The sequence below is a fragment of the Electrona antarctica genome (assembly GCF_951216825.1).
Source record: "Electrona antarctica genome assembly, chromosome: 6".
NCBI classification, from domain to species: Eukaryota; Metazoa; Chordata; class Actinopteri; order Myctophiformes; family Myctophidae; genus Electrona; species Electrona antarctica.
In genome coordinates, this window is record NC_136811.1 from 19,870,780 (window position 1) to 19,898,591 (window position 27,812).

The window sequence follows — 27,812 nt, forward strand, 5'->3', positions numbered from 1 at the left end:
GTTAGTGGCAAGTTTGGTGCAGATTGGAGCAGCAGTGTGTGACTGGGGTGACAATTGTCATGGCCAACCCCTGAACAATGAATTGTTCAGTTAGGGACCCCTACCAATTTGTACTTTGACATAATGACAAAAATAGCAGAACTACATATCTGAATATCTACAATTTCTGCATATATTCTAATAATGCAATATCACATAATAGATTAAAAAAATAAAAGAAAGTGTCACATTTTAGTGTATCTGGTTTGTTTAAGCTTGTTGATGAAACTGCATTCTGTTTTGTTTTGACCCAGAGGGATCATATTGTATACAAAGAAATCTTGAATAAATAAATAAATAAAAATAATTATATATATATATATAAAAATCTAATCTAATGGAAATGGAATAGAATAAGCTACGCATGTTATGTTAAAAGGTAGCGTATGTGTTAGGTTTTTATAACAAAACGTTTTTTTTTATGTTATTATTTTATAAACACTTATGGGGGTCACTGGCACAAAAGATTTTGTGATGGTTGTCTGCAGTCAGATAGATATGGTTTGGATTGGGGGTCCGTCCAATTGACATGAAAAGGTTTGAGAACCCCTGTTATAGATAATAGACCGACCACAGATTATAGACAATAGACAAACATATAGAGACGATACACGCATATGTAGACAGATGTATAGATTATATAGATCTATAGATTTCTATAGGTATTACCTTGCATCCTGTGGGCTAGCTCTCTGGTGAACAAGACATTGGCTAGCTTGCTCTGTTGGTAGCTCTCTAAAGAGCTGTAGGGACGCTTGGCGAAGAATAAATCATCAAGGGTGATCTTCCCTAGAGAGATAAACACAGAGAAAGCATGACAGGCAACCAAACAATGCTGTGATGAATGATGATTATTAATCAGTTTTGAAATGATTACTGAAGTCTAAAATAATATAGTACATTTAGGGGCCAGCAGTGGGCAGTAGAGACCACCACTTCTAAACCATAGATATTAAAAATAGATCTAAATAGATCTTTCCTCATAGACTTTTCAGAAAATATTTATTTAAAGACAACTCTTGTCGTGACAAATCATGACAATCATGACAATGTTTTGGGCCAAACAAAGAATTAGAAAGTAGGAAAAAACGGGAGGTTACAACACTTTTTTTGTTGTTATTCTTCTTTGTAATTATTTGTTTGGTCCAAAATATTGTGTTTGTGGAGAAATGGATGCCTCATTGGCCGCTGCAGTTCGTTTAAGACATGTGTATCGACGTGAGTGCGGAAGGCACACTGCCACACAAGTCACTACTGGCCAATCACAGCGCGTCTTCAGGGACTTTTCAGACACTAACGTCCACTCTGACCCACGTGGACGCTTCTGTGAAGCACTAGTCTCACGTTGCCATACTGTTGCCTCTTGCAAGTGGCAATAGTTGTCTGGCTACGCGAGACTAGTGAAGCACCAACGCGGAAGCTGGCCCTCACTTGAGTAAATAAGCCCCAGAGCCGAAGGAGGCGTCTACCTTTCTATGTCTATTTTTTTTAAACACACATCTTCTCTTCTGGGGGTCCCTGCAATCAAAGAAAAGTTTAGTAGTGAAAATAGCCGATTTACAAGCCCACAATGTGACATGAAGCGACACGTTGTGAGCTTTTAGATCTGCTGGTTTTCTCTTTTGGGTCACAGGCTAAAAAGTTTGGAAACCACTGATATAAACTATTGCCTCCTCTGTGTGATGCTGGATGCAGAGTCCAGTAGAAACCAGTATTAAAATAGGTTTACCTCCTTTGTGAGCCATACTGGAAACAGTGACCACCCGGCTGGGGGCGGAGCTCTTCAACTTCTCCAGCAGCAGATTGGTCAGCAGGAAGTGTCCCAAATGATTGACACCTAACTGGGTCTCAAAGCCGTCCTCTGTCAGCCACTTTGGACACATCATCACACCTGGATGGACGGACAGACAAGACAGACAGACACAGATTTAAGTCCATGCTACTCCATTCATTGCCATAGAAATCGGCATTCAACCCATGCTACTCCATTCATTGCCATAGACATCGGCATTCAACCCATGCTACTCCATTCATTGCCATAGACATCGGCATTCAACCCATGCTACTCCATTCATTGCCATAGACATCGGCATTCAACCCATGCTACTCCATTCATTGCCATAGACATCGGCATTCAACCCATGATAAAAGCTACTAAACAGCAGCGTTGTGTGTTAACTGGGGTAGCTACAGTATTAAGACATGCCACATGACTGGGCCTGGCGTCGTCATGAAAGGGGGTGGGACTGTGACGCTCTATAGGGTTCATGTGGTTAATAGCAAACTGTATTGCAGAACCAGTGGTGGAAAATAACACAGTACATTTACTCAAGTACTGTAATTAAGTATTAAGTAACATTTTGAGTTACTTTTTCTTTACTGGAGTATTTTCAATCATTTTACTTCTACATACTCCACTAAATGTTTATAGAAGCAAATATTTACTAGTTTTAGATTTTGATTATTACAAAACCATTTCAACTACTTTGGCAATTTGAAAATAGCCTCGTGATGCAAAGTTTTGTGAGCTTATAGATCTGCCATTTTCAAAGGATTTGTATGCATTTTATACATTTGACAACTTGTGAAATCAGACCTTCTGCATAATGAGTAATTGAACTGTTTCTTTTCAAAATATTTTTATTGCAATTTCAATAATATAAATCTTCAGAGATCTCAGGGCAGACAAATAATGAAAAGACTATGTTGTTGCGCAAAACATGCCACTCCAAGACAAAGGAAAAAGAAAAAACATTTTTTCTCCCCTTCAAGTCCCAACTTAGTAAAGGCAATTCCCATTTCCCCAGCCGTTAAGTATATTTTGATGCCACTAATTTATACTTTTACTTAAGTAAAAATATGTATACCAGACTTTTACTTGTTCCAGAGTGTTTCTACAATGGTATTGATGCTTTTAGTTAAGTAAACAAAAATATTGGTAATTCTTCGTCCAATGTGCAGATAGGACCAATGCAAACATTGGAAAGATTGGCTTCTAAAGCAGTGGCCGTGGGTTTGTTGTTAGCGGCCCCTCAGGGCACTGTTCTAGCCCCTGAAATTGAATTCAGATGTCACCAGGCATTTAGCAGTCAGTGAGCTGGTTTGGTGCTTGTGTGCATGACTGCCACAAAATAAAGGAGTGACAGACGTTGCCAGCGTGCTTGAATTCCATCGGTCATTAGCACATGTTCCAGTGTTTCTCAGCGAGACTTGTTTCAACTCAATCAACTGATCTGGATTTAACTGCATGGAATAAATCCCCTGAATTAAATGAACTCTCCTAAAGCTGTAATCCGTCACTTTTTACGTCATATATACGTGGGATTGCATTTCTATGTTAAATACACACTGTGTCATTCCTTTTCCCAGCTGCGGCGAGCATTGTGTTTCAGCTTTCTCTGCGTCCAACGTTTTTCTTGGCAGGGCACTCTGGGTGGCCCAGTGTTTTTTTTTTTGCGCTGACCCATTTTCATGGGCTATGACTATGAGTAAATATCCCTTTTTGTTTTCTTCTTCATTTCCTATGTATTTTTGAGCGGTGCCTAACCGCTCCAATGACTGGCCGTGTGTGTATGTCTGCATGTCTGTATCACACAGGTGTGATTTTCAAGTATCATTTCAAATCATTTCAAATCCTGGGTGTGTAGAGACCGTAGATTCACGAAGATGCCAAATGCTGCTCGCGTCAGGAGTCTCTTCCTGGTTTTTAGACAGCTGGTGGATGGAAACGAAGCTCCACCCACGCGTCGGCAAAGAATTTCCGGTTTTCTAGCCGACGCAAGCTTCGTTTCCATCCACCAGCTGTCTAAAAACCAGGAAGAGACTCCTGCCGCGAGCGGCATTTGGCATCTTTGTGAATCTACTGTCTGGGTGTGCCCATTCTTAAACCACGAGAAGTCCATGTTTACCATTATTTCGGTCAGCCTGTTTGTGCTAATAACACAGGTGACATGATGTTCCTCTTCATTAATTAAAATAATACTATAATAGATTTTCAATTTTGTATATCGTCTCTGTCAGGTAGAAACCTCATATGTTCATAAATGTTACTTTTCAGGATTCAAAGTTTAGCAGATCGACAAGCTTGTAGTAGATCTGCTATTTTTGATACCTTTGTCGCTTTGTGTGATGATGTAGTATGACCAAGAGGTCATTAATTTACAAGAAAACACAACATTTTTAAATATGGAGATGAGAGGTTTCTGCCCGACAGCAGTTACACATTTATCCTGTACTGTATTTTTTGGTTTGCCTGTCCTGCCAGATGCCATGCTGCTCGTCATGGGTGGTGTTTCCCAAGCCTCACCAGCATTGTTGATGAGGATGTCCAGTCGGTCCTCCGTGCACAGGAACTCTTTGGCAAACAGCCTGATGGAGTGGAGAGACGCCAGGTCCAGGTGTCGCACCACAATGTTTCCGTTTCCTGACTGCTTCCTGATCTCCTCTGCAGCCTGCTCAGCCCGCGTCAGGTCTCTGCATGCCATGATCACCCTGGCACCTGAGAGCACAACTTGGTTAGAAATCTAATCTAATGGAAATGGAATAGGATAAGCTACGCATGTTATGTTAAAAGGTAGCGTATGTGTTAGGTTTTTATAACAAAACGTTTTTGTTAAAGTTAAAGTGAGTGTTTGTTCAGCAACAGGGGATGCATATGTTTTGTATGAATAGTTGGAAGTTATATTATGTGAGAGTTAAGTCTTTACTTAATTAATCCTAAGTATTGAGTTTGATAAACCTCTAAACAAAAGGACCATCTAACATAGTTTTAACCGATCTGTATGGCACAGTATGTTAATACCTAAAGTATGTAGATTACATTACATTGTTACATTATGGATTGCGGATTGTGGACTAATTTTGTCTAAAGACATACAGACATACAAATTGAGCGTACAATAATATTAACAGAACACATAAAGAGATTGCCCTGAATGACCATAACAGGTTTGTAACAATGAGAGTGTACAAATGGACCCGTTGTGGCGAGTCCATTTGGTTCCATTTTGGAGTTATGGGGGTCCTTGCAAATAGAATGTTTGAGAACCACTTGGGGACTCATAATGTGCCATAGTGTCATATGGGCTGAAGAGAACCTGGAGACTGACATTCAGTAACTGGGTCTTATCAAAATAAGAACATTATAATGGTGTGTAAAAACAAAATCAAACATTTGCCACGGACGAGGCCAACCCTGGGCTTTAAGGGTTTTGGCACTGTACAGCATGCTGTGAGGTGCCTGTTCAGTGTTCACACCTCTTCTGGCCATGTCTTTCGTCGTCTCCTTGCCGATCCCAGTGTTTGCCCCTGTGATCACCACCGTCTTCCCCTCCAAACGCACCTTACACCGACACACTCCTCCCCTGACCCACCACCGTAGACCCACCACGACTACACACACACACACACACACACACACACACACACACACACACACACACACACACACACACACACACACACACACACACACACACACACACACACACACACACACTTGCATGAATATCAACATTTTAGGACAGTGGTTTTATGAATGTCATTTTTACAATGTTTTGACAAGACATCTACAAGTTCAAAATGCATCACAACACATTGTAACCATGTAGATCTGCTATTGTCTTGCTGTTCTCAAGGGATTATTCCCAATAAAGAATTTCAATATTATTGTCAGTGCACAACACCAGCACATAACTAATTATAAATAATCAGGCATAACTCCAACCCCTAATCCTATAGTGTCTAAATCCTAATTCTAACCCAAAACCTGAATCTTTTCCTGATTGTAACCCTTCTAAAAATCTTTTTAAACCATAAAAGGACAATTTCCCAGAGCATTCTAATACTCATTCTCATTGTGGGGACATTCCTCACACGTGTAGTATCTCTCACACACACACACACACACACACACACACACACACACACACACACACAAAAACAGTAACCATGACGACAGAAGCATCCTTTGGCTGTGTTCTGCTGAAAAGGTTAGTTACTTCGCCAACACCATGCAGTAGTCAACTCAGTATACAACTATACACACTGGATAATGTATACATATATAATATAGTAGAACTAATTGGTTTAATTGATTATAGTAAATAATAAATAAATAAACCAATAAATAGCTGTTTTGCATACACCTGTGTGACATACATAAAATTGATCTTAAGTTGTAGGCTAAGTCTCATATGGCGACAACATTTCTTGTATATGTTATTGTATGATAATGTCTTTAAATGTCACGATGAATTTAATATAGGAAACAAGCCCTCAGGGCCTTTTGGCATCATATGTAGCCTTTACTTACTTAGGCTAAAGTATTCAATCAATCAATCAAAACCGATACAGAAAAGGGAATAAGGGATACAGTAGTCATTGTATTGAAAGCAAAACGCAAGATGCCAGACTAGAGCGATCAGCCGATTATTTAAAAAAAAAATGTATTATTACATTTTAAGATTTTTTTCCCGCATTTATATGATGATTATACATATATTTATATTTTATCCCGAAACAATTCTCTTCCATATAGGCTATTCAATTAACCGAAAAAATACCCTAAAATGTACAATCGGACAGAATCTCGCTAAGAAGATAATCCATGGATAGTTTCACACAAACATTAGCCTACCTGTAGATTAACAAACTATGTTAAAGAACCATTACATTCTTAGCCTACAGCCTGCAGTTGTTAATCTAATCAATTACGCTACACATATTACATTAAACCTCCATCTGATCATATTTAGCCTATGTTTTCAGTTTCCACTCATCCAACTGTCACTATATGAAGAGTAGCCTATAAGTAATTACTGTCATTCCTTTAGGATGAAACAAAGTAAAGCATTAACACCTCTAGTGGACACTGACTGGACAGTGACTTACAGAGTGCTGTGGCGGTCAGCACCGCTCCATGGCGAGCCCACTGAGTCCACTCCACTTTGGTCAACGGCAACTCCATGGTCGGTTCCGATCCACTGGACCGCGGCTGGACCAGGAACCCACTGAGATCTGCCCTCATGTGGAAATGACCCCTAGAAAAGCTCTGCTTTCTGTTGTACTGTCAAAGCCCTTCCGATGCCAGCGGATCTGTGAGAAGGCTTTTAGAAGCGCATTAAAAGCCTGCAGATTAACCAGCTCCCATAATCCCATCCTGAACTGGTAGGCTACTGCCGCCTACTGGTGGTACCGTTCAAACTTCACCGTGTCTCGTCCCGGACGGACGTTGTGCGTGCGCGGACCCCTCGACAGTTGAGCTCCATTCGCCCACATCGCAGAAGTCACACGATTTGACAGGTCACCCATTTCGGTGCAGCACCGGGAATCTGCCTGCTTTGCAGCGGGACGGGGTTGTTCTGTGTGATAGGTGGGCACGCAGTCCGTTTACCAGCCGATTCTGTCCAGGCTAATTGAGTGTATGGGTTATGGATTGCCATAGTCCACAAAATGGACTAGAAAAGTGCGCTCTACGGAGCGCTGTTCTCCGCCTGTTGCCACTTACCAGGAGGGCTGTTGTGTCAGTCATGAGGATCGACTAGGAGTCTATAGGACACACAATCTGTTGAACACAAGTTTACGTTAAAGGTGAAATACAACATGATGGCTTTATAGGTGTTTCTGAATCAGAACAAATCCAACAATGGAAACCCATCGGCAAAAAAGGAAAAATAGGCCCTCTGCTGTTTGATTCCTTTGAATTTGAAGTGCAGCTCAGTTCATGAGAGAGTGTGTGTGTGTGTGTGTGTGTGTGTGTGTGTGTGTGTGTGTGTGTGTGTGTGTGTGTGCGCGCGTGCGCAGGCCCGGCCCTTCCTAAAGGCAGACGAAGCAGCCGCTTGGGGCGCCTTATATGATATGGCCTCAAAAGTCTAATATCTCCCCGGTCCATAGGGATATCCCTTTGGTCTAGTGGTTAAGATGTTGGACTTTCACGCAGGAGACCCAAGTTCGAATCCCGGGCAGCAGAGTGGCTCAGAGCCTCTGCCTGATGGCCTCAAAAGTCTAATATCTCCCCCGGTCCAGAGGGATATCCCTTTGGTCGTGGCAGTCTGGGCACGTTCTGAAACAGCGCACTGAGCACACTGCGCAATCATGCAAACTAACTGCCTTTGGAAGGCAGCAACTCCTGAAAACCCTCGCCATTGACCACGCTGATAAATTGCATATATATCCTTTTAGACCATCCGCCGTTACGTAACCTCATTTCTTTAATCTCTTGGGAAAAACGTTCCCAAACACCACTTCTCTCACCCTGCGCTTAAAAATATATTTTTATTTTATTTTATCAGATAATAGCTGCATCTCTATAGTCCAAAGTTATATTCCGAATCCGAATGAATGCTTTGGTCATGTAAACAATTGAGGAATAGGAATACTTATTATTCAGGTTCCATGTAAACAGTTGGGTATGAATCTCTGTTCAGAATGAATTCATTCATTCTGAATTCATTTTGTGCACATCCGAGGCCACAGTTTGCAAAGACAAGCACATGAAAGTACAGTTCAATACAAGGTCTGCTAATGGGATTAAACAGCCAAGAAAGCACTATAGCTTGTTTCCTTTGGGGTCCTTTTCAATTCATCAGAACCACTTCATTGGATATCTTTTACAACATTTTGGTATTTGTTCCTCTTGTCCTTTAGAGTCTTGGTTATTGAATGCTTGTTCTAAGCAGCTTTGTGACCACGGGGTTATGACACACAGCTCTCTTAGTATAGGCAATCTAACAAAAAAAGGGGGTCAACCTCAAACAAATTGCAACACAAACTCTTTCAACTTTTTATGTTGGTAATAACATATCAAAAGTCCTAAGAAATCCAAGTAGGGGAACATATTGAAAAATGCTGAAATAGTTGATGTCACAATTTCCCATTGACGCCCATGTTAAACAATGATTTAAACATGTTTTCTTGTCTAATTTTCACACAAAAGGTTCAGTACTGTCCACGATCAAACATAAACTGTGTTGGATGCAGTACAGTGCTTGTGCAAAAAAAACTTAACCCTTCAGTGCCATTTCTTATATGCCTATTATGCATGTTTATGCACTCGGTTTTCATTTCATTAAGTGAAGCACTTTATGCTGGATTTTCTGTATGAAAGTGAAATATATAATAATTATAATAATTAATATGATTATTATTATCATTATTAATTCATATCCCAATTTGATAAATGAGCAAATTCCCCGTTCCCCAGCCTCTCTGCGAGTACTACATCTCTAATAACCCTCCCAATAAGTCATTGGGAGGGTGAAGATAGCTTCGGGTCTCCTCCGATACCCAGGCCGTCAAGCCACCATCTTCTTTTCACCTGACAGTGAAAGGTCTCACTAGGAGGGCATAGCGCATGTGGAGCTACACGCTATCCCCCCATTTCCTCCCCCCCTGAACAGGCGCTCTGACCGTTTGTGGGGGTCATCACTGCATTATTATTATATTCACCATAAGTTGCTGAGGACAGTCCCTGATCTGCATTATGCTGATCTTCATCGTGGAGATGCTGTCAAACTGCAGCCTCACTCTACAGACCAGCGATGGCCAGCACAGCAGGCTGAGAAGTCTGCAGAATGGTGTCCCCTAAGGGACCCCCCTTAGACAGCACTTCTTAGACTTATATAGCATTTGAAACAGACTTATAGCATGTCATGTAGACAGCACAATAAGTGCATTGTATGTAGTCATAGCACTTCATAGTATATATGTACAGCATAGTATAGCATATATGTATAGTTTATATGTATAGTGTCATTATATAGATATGTTCTGTTAAAATAATAAAGATTTATATTCTATTTTACCTGTCCTGCCTGTTAATTATGATAGCGGGGTTACACTTATTCTGTGTGATACTATTACTGTGATATTATTTAGCCGCCAGCTGAAAGTAACAAAATACTCAAGTAAAGTAAAAGTAATACGGTACCTAAATGTAGCCTACTTAAGTAGGCTACTGTACTTGACTTGAGTAAATTTAGCTAGTACCTAGTAAGCCTACTGTACAAAGTCAGCATAACACCACTGCTTCCAAGTCCTGTTGGGGACAGTGCATGGCATTCCAAATTTCCGACCCAACTAGTCCTAGTTAAAAAGGCCTAAGTTAAGAATAGGACCTATACAACACGACTAAAAACAGAACAAATACATGAAACATAAAATGACCAATCCCCTCCCGCCTAGTCTCCCCCCACGGCCCCCATTGATTCATTATACAGTCTAATTTGGATAAAGGAGTTCCTAAGTCTATCTGTGCTACATGTCTGGGATAAAAACCTGTTACTGAATTTGCTCTTCTGTCTGCAGTGGGTGACTGACATCATCCAGAATGGCTAGTATCTTGGCCAGAGTCCTCTTCTCTGCCATCACCGCCACAGAGTCAAGCTTGGTCCCTAAGCACCTTGCCAGCTCGCCTAATCAGTCTGACTAGTCTGGCTGTGTCCCTCTGTCTGGCGTTCCCTCCCCAGCACACCACAGCATAGAAAAGAACACTGCATGGAGACCACTGACTGATAAAACATCTGCAGGAGCTTCCTGCAAGTCCGAAAGTCAATCAATCTCCTTTGTTTTGGAGACATTGAGCTGAAGCCGGTTTCAGGTGACTCCAATCCACAAAGTCCTCAATCACTTTCCTGTATCTCCTCCCCCCTTGATGCACCCGACGATGGCGGTGTCGTCAGAGAATTTCTGCAGGTGCAGTGTCTGACTCTGCCGTGTAGAGGGTGAAGAGAAGGGGGGCCAGCACAGTCCCCTGGGGGACTCTTGTGCTGCAGGTCACGGTGTCAGAAGTACAGTCCCTCAACCTGACATATTGTGGTCTGTCAGTGAGGTAGTCCATGATCCAGGACACAAGGTGTGGGTCAACATGCATGCTGGTCAGTTTGTCTTTCAGAGGGGGGGGGGGGGGGGGGGGGGGGGGGGGTCCCCCACGCTCAGTGGCGCAGGCCTTCTGTAACCTTGGACACACCTTTTCGGGGCCAGCCGCTTTCTTGGGATGGATCCTCCACAGCTCTCCTCTGACCTGGTCCGCTGTGATGAGTCGGGGGGGAGGGGGGATAGGCGGTCCATGTTCAGCTTGGGGGAGAGGGGGCAGGCTAGGGATAGTGGGGGACATGGGAGGGGGTGCAGAGTGGAGTTGTGGGCTATATTACAATATTCATAATAGAAAACAATTACTTTAATAGTTCATAATCATATCATGATTTCCCAATGACATGCATTGTATGCCTATAGTTTTTAGGTTAGCAACGATAAAACATAAAACGGATTTGTTTTTTTCACGTCAGTGAAACAAAATGGCAGTCCAAGAAGCTCCAGCCCAAACAAAGTGATGTTTTATTGTTCTTCATATCAACATCGAAACGGTCAATAGGCTAAGTCTGTTATTCAGTGTTATTAAACAACGACATAATGGCAGCGTTGCTGAATTAAACACTTAAGTTAATTATAAATGCTTTTAAAACACGTTGATAGTAAAACACGCAGAAAAACACATCTTGGAGGGTGTTCTGTCAGACTCTCCCACCAGCCCGCCTTCCCACACTACGACAGCCAATGGGAACAGCCCTACCAAAAACCGGACCTCACGTGCGTTCGGTTTCGACCAATACACGCAGAGATGCGGACGGAGACGAGATGTCCCGCCTCTTCCGGTCCGGGTGTGCAGTTAGTACATTTTCATGGCTCCCTCCGTTCATATAGAGCTAGAGAGTACTAGTATCACAGTCGAGACTCGAGAGCAGAACAACTATTCATTCATTGGCGTCAAATAAAAACACAGTAAGTCGTTTTATTTACGTTTACATCAAACGAATGTTTTTGTTTTGACGTGTGGGTCCGCGTGCATGTGCACGCCCACAGAAAGCGGCGGAACGCACGCGCGGGCTCTAGTGCAGTGGAGCAGGACTTTTACTATTGTATGTGAATGTTCCTGCACTGTTTAGTATTCATACACTGGTCTATTAGTGTATTCATCAGCAGTATTGTATACTGTGTGAGGACAGTGGTATGATCGATGCTTCACTGTAACCTGGGATGCTGTATTTATTTATATATGGTGAATGAAACAAACGAGAGAGAGACAAAAAACGAGTCTATTTCAAGACTGCGTGTGGCGATTGGCTCTTTGGGCACGTCCATCATCCTCACCATGACAATGGGAAGTTAAATGTAATGACTGTTACACACAAAGTTACACCCATACACTAGCATACCTAGCTCCTTTCGGAACCCTACGTTAACGTTTCTGACATTTTGATGACTTTACGTAGGGTTCCTTATCATCGACTTCAAGCGACATGGGATGCAATCTGACTTCCCCTTCTCCTACGGATCTCTGCGCTGTGGGTGTCACGCTGACATATTCCAAAAGAAGCATATGAACGCTATAGGAGACAACGAACCCTCTGACCCCCCCCCCCCCCCCCCCGCGAACGGCTCAGAAGCCGTTAAGTATTTTTAATGTTTGTACGACCGTTTTGGCAGCTCTCTTCCTTCCTTCCTTGACTTCCTTATTGACATCCTATTGTACCGCCTCCATCACCGTGGCTGGCTACCTGCGACAGAGGCAGGAACGTGCAGATAGCCAGTTCCGGCGCTCTGTCGCAGGTAGCCAGCCACGGTGATGGAGGCGGGCTATAGCATACCCAGAATAACGTAAAGTATAGTAAAATAAGGTATTATGATACAACTTTACATCTCCAATGTACATTGTGATGGTCGTGGTCCTCTTTTCCCACATTGTGTTTGGAAAAGAGGGTGGGGAGGACATTATGTTGGTGCTCTCTAGTGACTCCTACAGATTGGGGTCCCGGAGGTAAATATTGTGTCAAATGGGGGTCCATGGCCTAATGCACAGTGGTGCTAAAAGTACTCAGATTTCTTCCTTAAGTAAAATAATAAATACGGCAATGTAGAAATACTCTGTTAAGTAAAAGTCCAGAATCCAACATTTACTTGAGTAAAAGTACAAACTTAGGTATTGGCATCAAAATGTACTTTCATGTGTACCATGTGTCTGTGACTTTTGTCCGTTTTGTTGTTTGCTTTGTTTTCTCATCTATGCAAGCTATTCAAATGCTAAAAGGGTAGGCACAATACGTTGAGGCTTCAGCTTTTTGGTCATTTCTTTTTAAAAGATAACAAATGCAGACACTATTATGTGTTTTTTTCTTTTAATGACCAAAATAAATAAACTACTACTTAAGTAGCCTACCTCCATTGGCCCCCGGTCGCTGCCCCACAGAACACAAAACTGATGCTAGCATTCAAAGCAACCAAAGGTATGGCTCCCCATAGCCGCAATTTGCAACGCTAGAATTTTTTATAATGGGATGAATCTAGAGTTGCAATACCCTCCATTGACTCCCCACTCATCCAATTTGGTTTGCGATCTGCTTGTCTTAAACAACGTTAAACTCACCAACATTGCAGCTGTAGTCCAAGCTTGAATTATCCTCTTTCAATCTGCCGAGCTTGTTTTTCATAAAAATCCACCGCAGAGATGTTATGAGCTACTTTCTGTCAAGACATCCTCTGCAGGTGATTCTTTTTCTAAGTGTTGCAGTTTGGAAGCACTCGTTTTTGTTAACGGGTCACGCTGCTGCCTCCTGCATTATGTGCAAATTCAAAACAGGTGGTACGCAGGGCCGTTCAGTGACGACGAGTGCTTCCAAACTCCAGCACTTAGAAAAACAATCACCTGCACAGAATTTCTTGACAGAAAGTAGCTCATAACATGTCTACGGTGGATTTTTATGAAAAACAAGCTCGGCAGACTGAAAGAGGATAATTCAAGCTTGGACTACAGCTGCAATGTTGGTGAGTTTAACGTCGTCACTAAAATCACCGGGACAACGCTCCACACGCCCCAAACTCTTCTCCCTTCTGGCTCCAAAACTATGGAATGCACTTCCCATTACAATCAGAACTGCAGCCTCACTCCCAATCTTTCGTCTGAAAACCCACCTCTTCAGACTTCATCATGGCCCGTAGCACTTGCCCTAGCCCAGACAACCTTACAAGCATATGCAAAGGATGAACTTATGTAACTTCACTTTATGTAGACTTAGATAGCATTTTATGTAGACAGCACTAGAATAGCATTTTATGTAGACATGGCACTTTATAAGTTTATTTGTACAGTTTCATTATATAGATATTCCACTGTTACGTTCTTACTCTTACGCATGTTTCATGATAACTACTTGTTATGTATGTGATGTATTGCCATGCTTTTTTGTTCTTGCTTAATGTAAATCGCTGTGGATTAAGAGGTCTGCTAAATGCCTAAATTGTACCAAAAGTAGAAAGTAGTCGTTATGCAGCCTGTCCACCAATGTATTTTGAAAAATGGCAGCTTTTTGTTTATCTTCAAATGGCCGAAATGAGTATGTCATGTGGTTTTTGTATGTTAGAGTTTTCAAATAATTGTAGTGGAGAAGTAAAAGTACAGAAAACTGTAAATACCGCTACACCATTTAAAGTAAGAACACATCAGAATTGTACTTAATGGGCCACTTCACCCCTTTTGCAACCAGATCTTATGTTAATGTTTGGGATTTTTTAATGTGTGTAATATGTGTTTTTAGATATTTTAGTATTTCAAAGTGCCAGTGATGTTAAGGACACACTTCCTGGTCTACATGTCTCAGTAGAGCCAAATTCCAATACCCAAAGTCTCAGCCACTCACTCACTCACACTCGGTCACGCCAGCTTGGCAGTGTTATGGTGAAATTGGTGACGTGATGAAATATGTGACAATTGTGTAGACACCACATAACATACGTTTCTGAACATAAATTGTTGTACCAGAGTTCAACTTAACGGTGTTTAGGCCACATATTTAAAGACCTCGGCTCCATGTTGTGTACCACCACAAATAAATAATAAATAAACTGCTCCTAAACAATCTTCATCTGATACAGAATAGACAACGCTCCAACTGATGTTCACAAGGGCTCTTTATTTACCCCTCCGTGAAACTATAAATGAAAACACACAAACAAACAAAACACTTTGTCCTTTTTGACAGTCACGCTGTAATTCCTTTTAAAGGTCCATATTAATGAAATCCACAAGTCACACAAACATACACGATGCAATGCAATAGAATTGTACAGGAGTGTGTTGACAGTACACTCCTGTGCTGCTAAGGCGAACTGTCGGCGCCACTCAGCATGTCATGCTTGTTGTGGTTTGAGAATACCGGTACATCCCATCGTCCCGGGGTGTGTGCGCTGTCTCATTGGTCGTGTGCAGCTCTGTCTGAGCTTCCCAGGTTCACAGATCACACAGGCAGTAGTCACACTCACAGCCAGGGCTGCGTAGCAACAAAAAAAATCACCGGCCGTGTGAAGTAAGTGGCGTAACTCCGCGTGGGGGTCCCTGGAACTTCCAGACCCAGAGGAACGCACCCAGGGTGCCGGCCCGGTTCCGGCGAACCGCCCTGCGTCCGAAGGGAATATTCCGCGCGTGAGGGTATAGTCTAACACTCTATAAATAAGAAAATACTGTGAGCATGCAGGCATAAAATAAACACTTAAAAAAAAAAATATATATATATATATTGTTTTACGTTTTTATACACCTTTTTGGTTGGTTTTGTAAACCAACCAAATGCTATTTTCGTGCTCAGACACAGGTAACCAGGCAGCCAGGCACACAAAGCTACTTAATGAAGTGGTTGCACCACTTAAAAAAGAAGGAAATAATCGCCCTGAGACTGGGCGGTCGGGGTCAAGGCCTGTGACATACTAGCGCCATGTCCAGGGGGTGTACTTGTAGTTCATGTCCAGGGGGTATACCTGTACAACAAGCTGCCTCACACGTGTGTGTGTGTGTGTGTGTGTGTGTGTGTGTGTGTGTGTGTGTGTGTGTGTGTGTGTGTGTGTGTGTGTGTGTGTGTGTGTGTGTGTGTGTGTGTGTGTGTGTGTGTGTGTGTGTGTGTGTGTGTGTGTGTGTGTGTGTGTGTGTGTGTGTGTGTGTGTGTGAGAAAAATAGGAGAAAAACAAAAAAATACAATGACACTACCTGTGCTCTAAATGTTATGTGTTTGTGTGTGCACTGCAGCAACATGGACACTGACTCTGAGTTGTTCATGGAGTGTGAGGAAGAGGAGTTGGAGCCATGGCAGCAGGTTGATAGTGATGTGGAGGAAGATGATGACTATGATGACGACAACTCTGGTGGTGAGTACACTGACAATCGAATCGTTATAGATAAGAGTTGATTGACAGCCGGGAGGGGGGCAGCAAGCTTTTAGCACACTCCTCAGAGACATAACGTCTGTGTTGTGGAGGAAAACACATTTAGGTATTAGTTTTTTTTCTGGACCGGTTCGCAGCCGAGTGTACGGCGCCTGGGATGATGATCAGCATCTCCAAATCTGAGACCATGGTTCTCAGCAGGAAACAGGATTGTGCAGTCCAAGTAGGAATGATACATTACCCCAGGTGCAGGAGTTTAAATATCTCGGGTCTTGTTCACGAGTGAGGGGAGGACGAAGAAGGAGATCAGCCGGAGAATCGGAGCGGCAAGTGCGGTATTGCAGTCGCTGTACCGCACTGTTGTGACGAAAAGAGAGCTGAGCCAGAAGGCAAAGCTCTCTGTCTACTGAGAAATCTTCGTTCCTACTCTCATCTATGGTAGTCAGGCAGCTGGGGGTGTGGAGTGGGAAATTTGGTATATCGTTTTTTTTATTGACCTAAAATATTGTCTATACATTCATGTCATGAATCCACTTGCTGACCGCTTTCGGTATTGAGCAATTTTTTTATAGGGGGATATATGCAGGGCTGCACATAATTATTTTGGGCTAGTTCTCAAAGGAGCACCTGGACATGCAAGTTGGTGCGCACAGGGGGGGGGGGGGGGGGGGGGACTGTCGACGGACGGACGGACGGACAGACAGACAGACAGACGTCTCTACACTGCCACAATGTCATGCTGCCCACACAGCCAGATGCAAAAGACACAAAGATGCTAAACTACAGTCACAAACAGTGTGGTCGTTACGCAGCAGGAGGTTTGTTGGCAGCACTGAAACGTCATACACGGATAACATTAATTACTCACCTACTGCTGCAGGTTCCATGTTTAAATAAATGAATTCCAGTGTTGTTCAAGTGACAGAGTTCCTTTTGAATACCTGTCAGATTCTCTACATATAACTGTCGCAGCTCTTGGTGCGCAAATGCGCTTTGCATCCTTTGATCTACCGCGCAGAAAACATTTTGACGACACATGCGCACTGGCGCACCAGTTGTGTGCAGGCCTGGATATATGTGACTATACCTTTAACATCCTATATAAGGCAAGATTTTAAAAATGTCATTATGCTTTATGTAGGATGTGACATGTCAAACTAGGGGGTTTTCATGATTCTGAATCCATTGCTAGCATTAGTTTGGCACAAAACACTCCTTGGGCTAAGTGCCCAATAACATGCCCAAAGTAGGGATGGTCGTTAAAGCTGCTATAAGCAACAATGTCAAAATTTGAATGACTTTTTGTTGTTGTTTTTGGTATTCAGACAGCCAGCAATGGGTAAAACACTCCCACATTTTTTTTAGTCTCTGACACATCTAGGGGCCGCAATCTGCATTCAAAGATTTTCCTAGAAGCTTTGTCATTGGTCGATTTACCTGTCTACTTCCTGATTGGTTAGGGTTATTTCGACCAGGGTTTTTCAATGACAATGACAAAGCTTCTAGGGACATCTTTTATATATATATATATATATATATATATATATATATATATATATATATATATATATATATATATATATATATATGTGCATGCTGGCATCCGTTGTGTTGACTTAACTATGTACCCCAAATCAGAATTTGTGAACAGAGCATAAGTGTTTTGTGAACCGCCAGACGCCACAGCAAACTGAGGCAGGCTGGCACACTTTGAACACTGATAACTGGGTTAAACACTGACCTGATCTAACTACAATAGATTTATTGAATGCTGTATTGATTTCTCTGACAATAGGGGAGGAACGAATGGACATCTGCGAGAGACCCTGGTCAAAGCAAGGTATGTACACACACACTCACACATTGTAAAGCGCCTTGGATAAATGTGCTATATAAATGCACTATTTTACCTTAACAGTACAACAACCTATGCAACACTTCCTACCTATTGAAGGAGGCTATCATGTCACATTTACTTGAGGAAAAATAAATTACATTTAACCCATTCAGGAGGGGAACCCCTTTTGGTGTTTTAAGGATTCTGTTATACTTTAGCTATTGACAAACAGCAGATCTACAAGCTCATCGTGTGGCACCAAGTGCCGCGCTATGTGCTTGTAGATCGGCTATTTTTGAAGAATCATTAAAATGTGGCGCAACTCTTTGAATATATTCTTTCAGAGCGAACGTTTTTAACTCAAATCTTTGCTTCTGGGGGGTCCCTGGGACAACATATTTTCAGATGGGGGTCGGCGTTTGAGAACCACTGATATTGAAACATTGTTTTTTCAGAAAACTGTCCGATTTAGAAGCCTTTTTGTTTTTAATCGGTCTCAGGTCTAAATGGGTTAAACAATCAAAACAATTCAGGATTTGATTCAGATTCAGAACATTATCAACATTTTGATCCCCTATTTATTTAAACGTCTAATTATCTAGGTTTGTTTTAAAGTGTCTTTATTTAGTAAGTACATCTTGTTTATACCGTTTGACTGGTATTCCATCCATGTGGCCACTAGATGGCGATGTCAGTCTTTAGAACTATTTTGTATTGGCAAATACTCAATTTATGACTTAATACATTGTCATACACTCATGGATAGCCTATTTGATATAAAACATTTATATTAAATATATCCTACATAAATGTAGAAATAACAATAAAAATATTGATGAGGAAATGGTTTCACATCCAAGTACCAATTATCATACCTTGACAGACTAATTTTTCACTTTTATTCTTATACTTAATACTTGCATTTTAACTGCATTTTGTAAGAAGCTTGCAATATTTAATGTAACATTTTGTAGGATGCTTGCCTTGCACAAAATGTCTATACTATAAAAAACGTTCAAACATTGGTGAAATTTTCAAATAATAATCGGGAAGAGAAAATGGACGATCTACAAGCTTGTACATCTGCTAGTTTCACAATATTTATCTGTGGAACCGTGTCAAACTAAATGTAATGCCTCAACTCCTACAATATAAGTGCTTGTTAGGTTGTTGGGCCCCCAGTTCAAATATTGTTTAGGGGGGTTGAACCACTGGTGTAGTAGCTGAGAACTGTTGTGTGCGTTTCTGGAAGTACTGCTCTTTTACCGCCTGCAGTGCTAAACTAGTATTTCACGTCTTTGAAATGTGTCTTGTCCATCCCCACCCACATTCAAAGGGGCTTGTTTGCACCAGAAATTTAGCATACACAAAACACTCACTATAGACAAATCCACAGAGGTGAATAACGTCGGTCTTACCCAGTCTTTCTGTTGTATGAACACAAGGCTGCTGTACTTAATACCTCATACTTTAAATGCTATAATAATAATAAATTACAGTGATGTAAATAGGTTTTCAATGTGGTCTTTTAGATGGGTACCATGGACATTTTCCCACTTCAACGACGTTAGGATTCATATTTTGTCATGTTTAAAATTTGCAGCATTTTACTCCGTTATATTCATGTACAATTCTAAAACTGGCAATTGCAAAGAGTTATGCAAACAGTGCAAAGTATATGCAAACATAGTAAATTAAATGGCACCAAAATAAAGTAAAATAAAAACAAGTGTTAAATTAAAAACTTTGTGGTACACTCGGTGAGCTAAATAAAGTGTATGGTGCATTTATGCACCGCTCAATTGAAGTGGTCTGTGCCTGTGGGGGTCTGTTCTGCTGCGTTGCACTCAAGAAGTGACTCTTCGTCTGAGGCAGCACTGTTTAGAGGAGAGAGTTGTAATCACTCCATTAAGTTCATTCATGGGGCTGCATGGGACACATGACCGCGCTGTTGTCTGCCCTCTCTCTAAGATCTCAGGTCTGACGCTCGCTGAGCGCAGCCTGTGTGTGTGTGTGACTGCTGTGCAAGATGGCGGCGACCATGTTATTGTGACCATAGGTCGCAGTTTACTACGAAAACCTGTGTGTCACGCGTCGTGTCATGCCTCCATATATGGTCATGCCTCGTGACACGTCACGCCACCATATATGGCCGTCTCCATATATGAAGATCACGACACAGACTCATCAAACCCTGGATAGCCATACATGGAGAAGACTGGATCATCAACTAGATCTGAATACATGGAGCCGGCCAGCAACTCTACATCTGACCTCCAACCCTTAGATCTCCATATATGGAGCTGACCTGTTCTGACATTCCATATGTTGATCGTGCCCCCGTCCTTACTCTTCGATGTCTCCCTTTTGACTGATTCCTGTCCATTCAAACTCTAGACGGACCCACCCCAAAGTTATTAGTAGTTCTCAACAGCCCCGAAAATTAAGGCCCTGCCCTACCTGGGCCCTCATCAAACCCTGTACACATGAGACATCGTATTATTACACATCAGTACATCAGTGCTGTGTAACAGTGACTTCAAATAGATTTGGGATTTATTTGACTCATTTATTATTATTATTATTATAGAGCATTTAAAGTATGAGGTATAAAGTACACAGTGCAGTAGCCTTGTGTTCATACAACAGAGACATTATGTACATATATATCTTTCAGGACCTTTCACTGCTTCGTCTGAGCTAGCTAAAATTTAGACTCGTATATGTATTTATCGATTCTGACATTTTCAATCTACGAGTCTAAAGTCTCATTGCCCATGTTGAGGAGCCTGAAATCCCCTGCCCCCATAGCTACTCTGAACATGTACAAATCAAAATCTAAGGTGCTTAGCCTGCTGCCCCACCTGTCTGCACAATGCGTTTATAATTAGTAGGTCCGTAGTTTTCAATAAAAAGTGTTTTAATCCACTCTGTCTCGGAATCTGTCACCCACCTGGATTTTTCCTCGATTGCAACAGTGCCCCTGGCGGTCAGGGTTGCGCAGCCAGTTGCACATTTTGGGGAGATGAGGACAGATCCAAGATGGATGACAAATTCTGAGTAGATTAAAACACGTTATTGAAACGGTTATAAAAACGCATTGCACACAAACCGGACAAGTGGGGCAGCAGGGTAAGCACCTTAGATTTAGCATTTGTACATTTGTGCATTTGAGGCAGGGGATTTCAGGCTCCTCACCATGGGCAATGAGACTTTAGACTCGTAGATTGAAAATGTCAGAATTGATAAATGCATCTACGAGAGTATACATTTTAGGCTACATCTGTCTGAGCCACCGCGGGGCTGCTGAGTGGTACCATAAGTTCCGGCAGGCGCTCGTATTTTACATTCCGTTTCTCTCCAAAGTTTAATTTTGCCACTACTGTTGGAACAGCCATAACTACACAGGTTCATCCCGATGTTCTGGGCATATTTGTAAAGTTAGTGTTAGTAAGACAAGTAAGATCAGGTAAAAGAGTAACGTTTGAGCAGACGAACACAAGTCACTTTCCCATTCACTGTAGTAGAAGAGCTGACATTTGCGCCAGATATGTTGTCTCTATGCACAACACATGCGCCCTACTTCCGGGCCTCTTCTGACTTCCTTCACAGCCGTTACCGATTATACTAATTTAGGCTCTGTTCCATTTAGTGTACAGTGGTTCTCAAACCTTTTAATTTCAATTATTAATTTCGTCATAACGGTAGTGGGTCGCACACACCAAGACTTCAGTTCAAAATATTTATTTCATTTTTGAATGATTCAATTGGGAGAAAACCTCGCACCGGAAGTTCCTGAATACATGGCAGTGAATTGAGCCGGCTCGACCAGCTCCTGAACAAACATAATTTCTTGTCATATAATCGGTGCAGGAATATAAAAGAGACATAATACATGCTTTCTAGATTTTATTTTTTTTTGCGGCTTACGCCTTTTATTGGTTTTTGAAGGGACAGACGGTAGGCTGACAGGAAACGGGAGAGAGATGGGGGAAGACATGCAGTAAAGGCCGTGTCGGGCTCGGGAGTCGAACCCGCGGCACACTGCGACTGGATTACCAGACGGTTACGCCACCGCCTGGGCCTAATACATGCTTTCTAATCACTTGCCTTTAGATCCTCCATAAAATGATGTACTGTGCACTAGGGCTGTCCCCGACTAAGGATTTGTATAGTCGAAATTAATATGAATAAATTTGCTGTTAGTCGACTGATAGTCGACTGAACACCCCCCCCCTGCCTGTTTTTGCAGCGCCGTTCGCTACGCGTTGAGAGCTTGTAGATCTGTCTATTTTTGCAGCGCTGGTGTCGGGGTTCGTTCACGTTGTCAATAAAAAAATAACCTAGATTACAGGCGGAGATGAAGTTCAATCAGTGGGTTGAATCAGTAGCTACGCGCTAAGCTAACGATTCCCGACCCTACACTAACACTAGCAGCCTGTTTTTTTATTTTCCCCCCGACTTCACGGGTGGCGCATTGGGATTGTGATGAGACACGAGACAGCAGTGTGCATTCTGTTGTGACTGTATATTATTAAACTGCATGGGTCTGGACTCCGGAGCATAAACAACATGTAGGCTACAGTACAGTAGCCTCCCTCAGCTCGGTCCCTCCCGGCTGCCAGAGTGTTCCCCGATGCTGCGGTGCGGGGACTGGGAGCATACCATTATAACGGAGGGGGGGTTTTCCACCCGGCCCAAAAGAAAAAAATCGTCCTGACTGTTTTTTTGTTTTTTTTTGGTGAACATCGACTGAGAGGTTGTCAGTCGACTGAGACCCGTTCCGATCGATTAGTCGACTATTTGACTAATCGAGGTCAGCCCTACTGTGCACATCAAAACAACGGCAGGTATCGACGATATCGCGAGATTTGGCTGCCAGACAGGAAACGGTGGACAGTCTTGTGATACTTGTTACGTTCAGAAACGTATTTTGTGCTCTTTAGATACCTATATAAAATTACGCAGTATACACATCGAAAAGCAACACATCAGACAAAGTGCTATATGTCTTCTGTTTCCAGAAGCAATTATTTTACAAAGGTCTCAGTCAAGGCTCATACATACTCCAGTTTTAGGTGTTAAGTTATCACCTTCATAATGAGTCGAGGCCATCATACTCGCAGTGATCATAATGGTGGTGATGTCCTTAAGCATTGACCCCGCCTCACTCTGGTTCAGATGCGCAACCCTCGCTCCGCCATCACACACAATGTTGGCACAGGCAGGCTGGCGCTCGTTCGCAACGTTGCTCTACACACACAACAGTTTAGCAGAGGAGGAGGTTCTTTCTGATGTGCATTTTCTTTCTAGTGCCTCTATGCTACTCCTTTCTGTTTTCTATTCTATTCAGTCCTTTTCTCTCGCTTTATATTGTGGCTTTCTGTCGCTGTCTATTTTTTCATAACTTTGTTCTCTCTTCCATCTCTCGGCTCTGTTTCTGTTTGCTCCTCTGTGCCTGCAAAACCAAGGGGACCGCCCACAAAATTCCAAGCCCAATCGGTGAACGAGGTGATTTGTGACTTGTCAGAAAGTAAAACAGATGTGTCGGGATCTGCGGTGATAGCTGATCACCGCGGCGAGTGGCGTAATATTGTAGTGCACCACAAACTGGAGTATGAATAGGCCTTTCATTTAGAAATAGTGTTTGTTCATGAGCTGGTCACCCGGCTCTCAATGACTCCAATGCATTCCACCGAACTTCCAGGTGTAGTTTGGCTACCATGTTGCAAAGAATCTGCCCTCTGGAACTGTGTAATAGCGAAAATGACTTCTGTATCTTTACCTTATTTTTCATATACCTTGCCCAGAAGTAGGAAGAGTTTCTCGAATTTGAATATTCGTAAAATCTTTGTCTGGGCTGTAGAATATTCAAATTTGACTTATCAGTTTCTGGCATCCTATCTCTCCTTCCAACCTTTTCACACTCTTTCCTTCCTTGAATCAGGTTGTGCTTGACCTGTTTAGGGCCTTACACCTTTTTATACAATACACTGCACTCACACACACACACACACACACACACAGCACATTCATACATCCATACACTGCAGACATGACTACCAGTGGTGGAAAGTAACATTTAAGTACATTTACTTAAGCACTGTACTTAAGTACAACTTTGAGGTTTTTGTACTTTACTTTTACTCCACTACACCCCAGATCCAATTTTTGTTTTTTTACTCCACTACATTTGACAGCTTTAGTTACTAGTTATTTTGTAGATTTGGAATATCATTTCAAAACATACGTTACCTACTTCAACCCCATTTACATTTCGGCCATTTGAAAATAGACTATCTACAAGCTCTCAATGCATTGTGAGCTAGAGTAGATTCTACTTTTGGTATATACATTTTGATACCAATACTTTTGTACTTCTCGAGTACAACTTTAATTCCGGACTTTTACTTTGTTTACTTTTACTTCTATATTTTACTCAAGCATAAAATGTACTTTTCCCACCACTACTGACTTATTCATACCTCATACCAGTTTATGTTTTGATTATTGGCAATAATCAAAACTTAAGTATGGCATACTGTATTTAATTTAGAAGAATGAATAGTTTAAACATTTGACTTGTGTGGACTGACTGGACTCCCTTGTTTTACAAAAACTAATAGAATACACACATCACTTAGTTGAGGTGCTGGGTTGGAAAGTGACATAAGGTAAAATAATAAACCTGCACACTCCTGAGGTGAGGTGAGAGGCATTTTGGGGTAAAAGTGGGAAACCAGGACATTGTAAATAATTCAAGTTTGCCTAATCAGAAAGACCTGGTTCCCAAGACACACTTTTTTTGTTTTAACCTAATTTGCAAAATGGCCGCCAATTTTAAATTATTTATTCAATAACCCCATAAAAGGCAAGCCAAACTGACAAAGTGTCCATATCTATGTTCTGAGGGTCAGACGATGTGTTTAAGGCATTTTAGATGCATTTAACCCTTGAAATAGCCCACATTTACCCCAAAATGCCTCTAACATTTAAAACATTCAGAAATCCCACCTGTCTGTCAGTAATTTATTGACGTTTCGAGCGAAGGGGCAAAACCTGACCCGGGGAAGAGCCTTGGCTTTAAACCTCAATAAATTACATTGGAGCAGGTGAGTGTGCAGCTTTATTCTTTTCTTATGACTCCCTTGTTTTGCCATGTATTCCTTAGAGCATGACACCGAGACTGAATCCGACTTCTCTGATGGTGACACTGATGATGACACACAAACTTTACCGACTCCGAGCGATCCTGGCCATGTCGATAGTACACAGACTAGCGGACTTGAAAACGGTGAACATGGGCCCAGCGGCACCCCTCATCGAAGTAGTACGAGACAAAAGCTACATGGTCGTCAAGCCGTGGAAGGCATTTCAGATCATTCGGATCTCACGGATGACGAATGGCTTCCGAGCAGGGACTATGGCAGCGCAGGTTCTCCAGTCCAAAATGCCAGTGGTACGAAGACCACTGTTGGCAGTAAACATAGAGGTAAGAACAAAAAAAATGTTTATTTTTCTGCACATCGCACAAAAAAATAAATAAACGCAAATAAAACATATATATGTATTTTATAGTAATTACGTATTTCTATAATGTACAGGTCCCAAACGACGGGGACGCCCACCCAAAGGTGCAAATTCTGCAGAACATGGGCCCGGTGGAAGCGTTCCAGCTGAAGATCCCAGCTGGTCTGAAACCAACTGGCAGCCTGTAGACATTCCTTTCACTGCAAAGCCTGGACTTATCAATGGTGCTGCTGCCCTTGAATCAGACCAACCAATTGACTTTCTTGAGCTATTCCTGACTGACGAGCTGCTGGAGGGTATTGTTGTTCAGACTAACTTGTACGCAGAGCAGTGCACGCAAACTGCTGGTGATAGTCACAGTCAGCCACATTCTAGAGCTCTTGCATGGAAACCCCTAATTCTGTCAGAACTAAAAATCTTCCTAGGGCTCCATTTTCTCACTGCTATCGTTCATAAGCCTGAGCTAGATATGTACTGGTCTACAGATGAAGTTATAGCAACCCCCTATTTCAACAAGACAATGTCTCGCAACAGGTTTCAACTCATATGGAGATTTCTTCACTTCAGTGATAACAGTGGTACTGAAAAAAACGATGGTACAGACAAGATGTACAAAATCCGCCCAGTTTTGAATTACTTGGTCTCCAAATTCCGTGAAATGTATCAACCGAATGAAAATATTTGCATTGATGAAGGTACACTTCTGTGGCGTGGGCGCCTAAATTTCAAAGTGCATAATCCCCAACAGCCTGTCAAACATGGCATAAAATCTTACATCCTTTGTGATTCTGAGACGGGCTACTGTTATAACATGAATCCCTACTGTGGAGAACCTGCTGCCCTAGTTGACACAGTTGTCGGTCTCCTTGATGCCCTAGTGGACTGTGGCTATAGATTGTTCATTGATAACTTTTCCAATTCTGTAGCAATGTGTGAGCGTCTACTTGAGCTGAAAACTCACGTCTGTGGTACACTAAGAAAAAATCGAGGCGAACCACGAGTCATTCGACAGGTTTCAAATTATGACCTGGGAATTGGGGATGCAGTTGTGCGCCACAATGGCAAGGTGATGGTCTTGGCATGGCGGGACAAAAGCATTGTGAGAATGGTTACAACATTTCACCAGAATGAAATGGGAAAGAAGAGAAAGAGAGGCCAGCCAGAAAATAAACCTTCAAAACAGAAGCCTGCTTGCATTGTAGCGTACAGTAAGTCAATGACTGGGGTTGATAAATTGGACCAAAACATTGTGTACTACCCGTTTATCAGAAAGTCAAACAAGTGGACCAAAAAAATTGTAGCCTATCTGTTTGAGATCTGTTTGTTCAATGCGTTTATCATTTACAAGGCAAAAAACCCACAGGGCAACTGTAAATGTCTTCTGTCATTCACGCAAAGTGTCATAAAGTCATGGACCAGCCCAAGACATGCTGTGGAGCAGGACAGCGATGATCAGGAATACGATCAGGAACACGATCCTAGGGCACCATACAATAATGACCCTCAGAGCAGGCTGAATGCCAAGATGGGATCCCATGTACTTGTTGAGTTACACCCCACCGCCAAAAAGCAGCGACCAGCTAAGCGATGCAGGGTTTGCTACAAAAAGAACATTCGGAAAGAGACAAGGTACTACTGTAAGGGCTGTGGTGTCCCCTTACACAAAGGGGAATGTTTCTCACTGTACCACTCAAAGCTGAACTATTCTAAATAAAATGGTTTCATGTGAACTGAGCTAAGCTTGCTCTTTGATTTACATGGAAGTGAAATGGCAACGTAAAAGTGTTCAAAGGCACGTTCTAAGAGTTGTTTGTTTTAAAACTTCTGTGTCACTGAAGCCAAAAATAAAAGGGTCAAATCACTGTTCTGCTTGAAAGAGTCTCCTTCACAAAAAAGCATTTCTCTGCTATCTGTTGAAAGTAGAGACTATTCTTTCTTTTGAGATATTTCAGTGTTTACATGACCAGGCGGGGAGGAATTGTGTCTGCATGGTTGTTACATTCCTGATATGGGACTCCACAACACTAGTAGTAAGTCAGAGTGGCTTATTATCAGAGCTGGAGGTGCCCAGGATCAAAGCCATGATCTTGTGGTTGAAAGGCGAGTACTCTACTGACTGAGCTACCAAGCCTGCTTCAATAATGAGGGTCCAGATGACAACATACAGTCTAAGCACATTCCAAGTGTCAAATGGTAAAGG

General features: G+C 42.1%; 2 protein-coding genes across 2 annotated transcripts in view; one reads left to right on the forward strand and one right to left on the reverse strand.

Annotated features, from left to right (window-relative positions):
- LOC306924358 (retinol dehydrogenase 13) overlaps window positions 1-5,323 on the reverse strand; it is a gene marked incomplete at its 3' end in the record, with an annotated part of 6,648 nt that extends 1,325 nt beyond the window's left edge. The window contains exons 1-4 of the mRNA XM_079502852.1: window positions 5,296-5,323; window positions 4,346-4,537; window positions 1,769-1,930; window positions 709-828 (exon numbers count right to left, since the gene is read on the reverse strand). Of these exons, the coding sequence (XP_079358978.1) occupies window positions 709-828; window positions 1,769-1,930; window positions 4,346-4,537; window positions 5,296-5,308 (487 nt within the window). The 5' untranslated portion in view covers window positions 5,309-5,323. The remainder of the gene's footprint in view (window positions 1-708; window positions 829-1,768; window positions 1,931-4,345; window positions 4,538-5,295) is intronic.
- A 6,355-nt stretch (window positions 5,324-11,678) lies between these two features.
- On the forward strand, window positions 11,679-27,475 carry LOC306925476 (uncharacterized protein). Its single transcript, XM_079504310.1, has 5 exons — window positions 11,679-11,817; window positions 16,109-16,227; window positions 18,041-18,085; window positions 25,254-25,574; window positions 25,687-27,475. The coding sequence occupies exons 2-5, from the start codon at window positions 16,186-16,188 to the stop codon at window positions 25,798-25,800; spliced, it is 522 nt and encodes a 173-aa protein (XP_079360436.1). The 5' UTR covers window positions 11,679-11,817; window positions 16,109-16,185; the 3' UTR covers window positions 25,801-27,475.
- Window positions 27,476-27,812: the final 337 nt, after the last annotated feature.

Coding starts and splice junctions, on each gene's coding strand:
- LOC306925476 (XM_079504310.1), top strand. CDS start 16,186: ATGTGGAGGAAGATGATGACTATGATGACGACAACTCTGGTG. Junction 16,228..18,040: donor TGATGACGACAACTCTGGTG/GTGAGTACACTG, acceptor CTCTGACAATAG/GGGAGGAACGAATGGACATC. Junction 25,575..25,686: donor TGTTGGCAGTAAACATAGAG/GTAAGAACAAAA, acceptor TATAATGTACAG/GTCCCAAACGACGGGGACGC.